Here is a 2,210-nt window from a genome sequence, read left to right on the forward strand (position 1 = left end):
CGCATGCTGTACGATGCGGTTATCCCACTATTTTCTTTTCAGACCTCCACTTCTCCACACACACACACACACACACATATATATATATATAGTCACGTATTACGCGGTGGTCGGTGCTGCACCGCCACTGGGTCAAACAGCAGACAACGCTAACGAACGTAGCTAGCGAGCGCGAGCCCATCGATCAAATCGAGAAGCCCCGCGATCCACCGTCACCAGCTGCTGCTGCTGCTGCATCGCGAAAGCCCGGCACACACGTGAGTAATTTTACTAAAGTAAATGATGCATGCGTCAAAATACTCACGTGTGCGGTGGATTTTTGTCGAGTATTTTGACGCATGTATCATTTTACTTGAGTAAAATTACTCACGCGTGCGCCGGGCTTAACTCCACGATTTTCGGCGCTCCCTCTCTCCCTCCGACCGGCGCGACCAATGCAGCGGACGCCTAACTTGGTGGGGGAGGTGGCGGCGCAAGCAGGCTTGGCAGCCCAACTGCCGCGAGGGCGCTGAAGTCAAACGCGTTGACCTGGGGGGCGGCGCCGCCGCTGGTGGGCGGCGGTGGGGGCGGGGCAACACCCATCGGCGGGGGGACGGGCGGGGGCACGCCCATCATGCCCGATCCCTGCCACGGCGGAATCCCGCTCGCGCCGCTGTATCCCTGGTTCCACGGTGAGGAGATAGGTGGCGCCTGCGAGGTACCTCCAGCTGTAACGGCAATAGAAACAAGAGAACGAGTAAGTACTGCTGCTACGTACGAGACGCTACGGCATCTTTAGAGAGTAACCTCAACTTAAATCGTAGATACACACACAAAAACCGCTACCACAAAAAACCCAGTTCACACAGGCGCTACTATAAGATTATACCGGAGGCCTGTTTTTACCAAACAGTATAACACCAGTGAGTCCAGCCGATCATAAGAATCTCACGTGAAGTGTTATACCCAAGTTCCTTCATCTTTTAAGCTGGGTTTTCACTACCAACTTCATGCAGACAAATTGGTGAATTGGACGAAACTTCCCAACTATACAACCGACAATCGGCAGTGTAAACACAAAAGTCGCGCGAGCAACTGGTCAATATCAACTAGTTGGGAGATTAGAACATGTTCTATTTTCGCCAACTCGGTGTTGCCGAATTGCGAAATTGGTCCAACTCGCCAATGTGACAACATAAAGTCGGTAGTGTAAATAAAGTGAACCCAGCTTTAGAGTCACGATAGCTAGAACCATCTAACCTATGACAGGGTGCGAAATTAGCACGATTCCGGAGTCAAATACTCCCTGATTTACTGTCGGACTCCCTGATTTGACATATGCAGGAGTCCGTGCGACTCCCTGAAATTCTGCTATACAAACTAGCTCATTCCAGAGCACAACCTCGCGGAATTACCGTATTTTTCCCCGCAAATGTCCAAAGAAAATTTGGCAGATGTGCAACTGCATGAATATTAAAAATAAGCACATGCGTTATTGTTAATATCTTTAATTTTGAACCTCAGACTGCAGCCTCCCTCTTTTTGAGGGTAGGGAGTCCAACATTCAAAAGTTAATTTCTACCCCTGTAGCTCGCGAAGTGTCAAGGCTAACGTTTGGATGATATCGCGTGACCTTTCTTACCTGTGCTTGTCATCCATGGGTACTGCACCGCTTGACTGCTGGGCGGTGGCGGTGGGGGCGCCACCGAGAACGACGGCGGAGGAACGCCTGCAGGCAACAAAGAGCACCAATCAGAAATCACCGACGACCCACCAGTAAGGCACTAACATAGAAGAACTATACGCATACATAGGTAATATGCAGTATGCACATATCTAGTACACGTACACTACAAGAACTATAGATAACATACAAAGGATCGGTAAGGATGTAGGTAACGGATACAGGTAAGATATGTAGGTAACGGATACAGGCAAGAGATGTAGGTAACAATTATCATTTACAGGCTGATGTAGGTAATGCATACAGGTAAGATATGTAGGTAACGGATACAGGCAAGAGATGTAGGTAATGCATACAGGTAAGAGATGTAGGTAATGCATACAGGTAAGAGATGTAGGTAATGGAAACAGGTAAGAGATGTAGGTAATGCATAAGAATTTCTATTCTTTTGCACCACTACGACCAGTTTGTATCAAGCTACGAATTTCACTGTGATCGAATTTTTTATTTTTTTTTGTCAATTATGTCTATTTTTTGTCATTTATTG

The 2,210-nt window shown here is 47.8% G+C and overlaps 1 protein-coding gene across 1 annotated transcript; it reads right to left on the reverse strand.

Moving 5' to 3' along the window:
- Positions 1–348: 348 nt before the first annotated feature.
- Positions 349–1,737, reverse strand: LOC106810705 (proline-rich antigen homolog). The gene is made up of 2 exons (XM_014814140.1): positions 1,622–1,737; positions 349–707 (listed from the first exon to the last, which is right to left on the reverse strand). Exons 1-2 carry the CDS (start codon positions 1,632–1,634, stop codon positions 448–450), a joined length of 273 nt encoding a protein of 90 aa, XP_014669626.1. The 5' UTR covers positions 1,635–1,737; the 3' UTR covers positions 349–447.
- Positions 1,738–2,210: the final 473 nt, after the last annotated feature.

Source organism: Priapulus caudatus, unplaced genomic scaffold (assembly GCF_000485595.1).
Source record: "Priapulus caudatus unplaced genomic scaffold, Priapulus_caudatus-5.0.1 Scaffold465, whole genome shotgun sequence".
NCBI classification, from domain to species: Eukaryota; Metazoa; Priapulida; class Priapulimorpha; order Priapulimorphida; family Priapulidae; genus Priapulus; species Priapulus caudatus.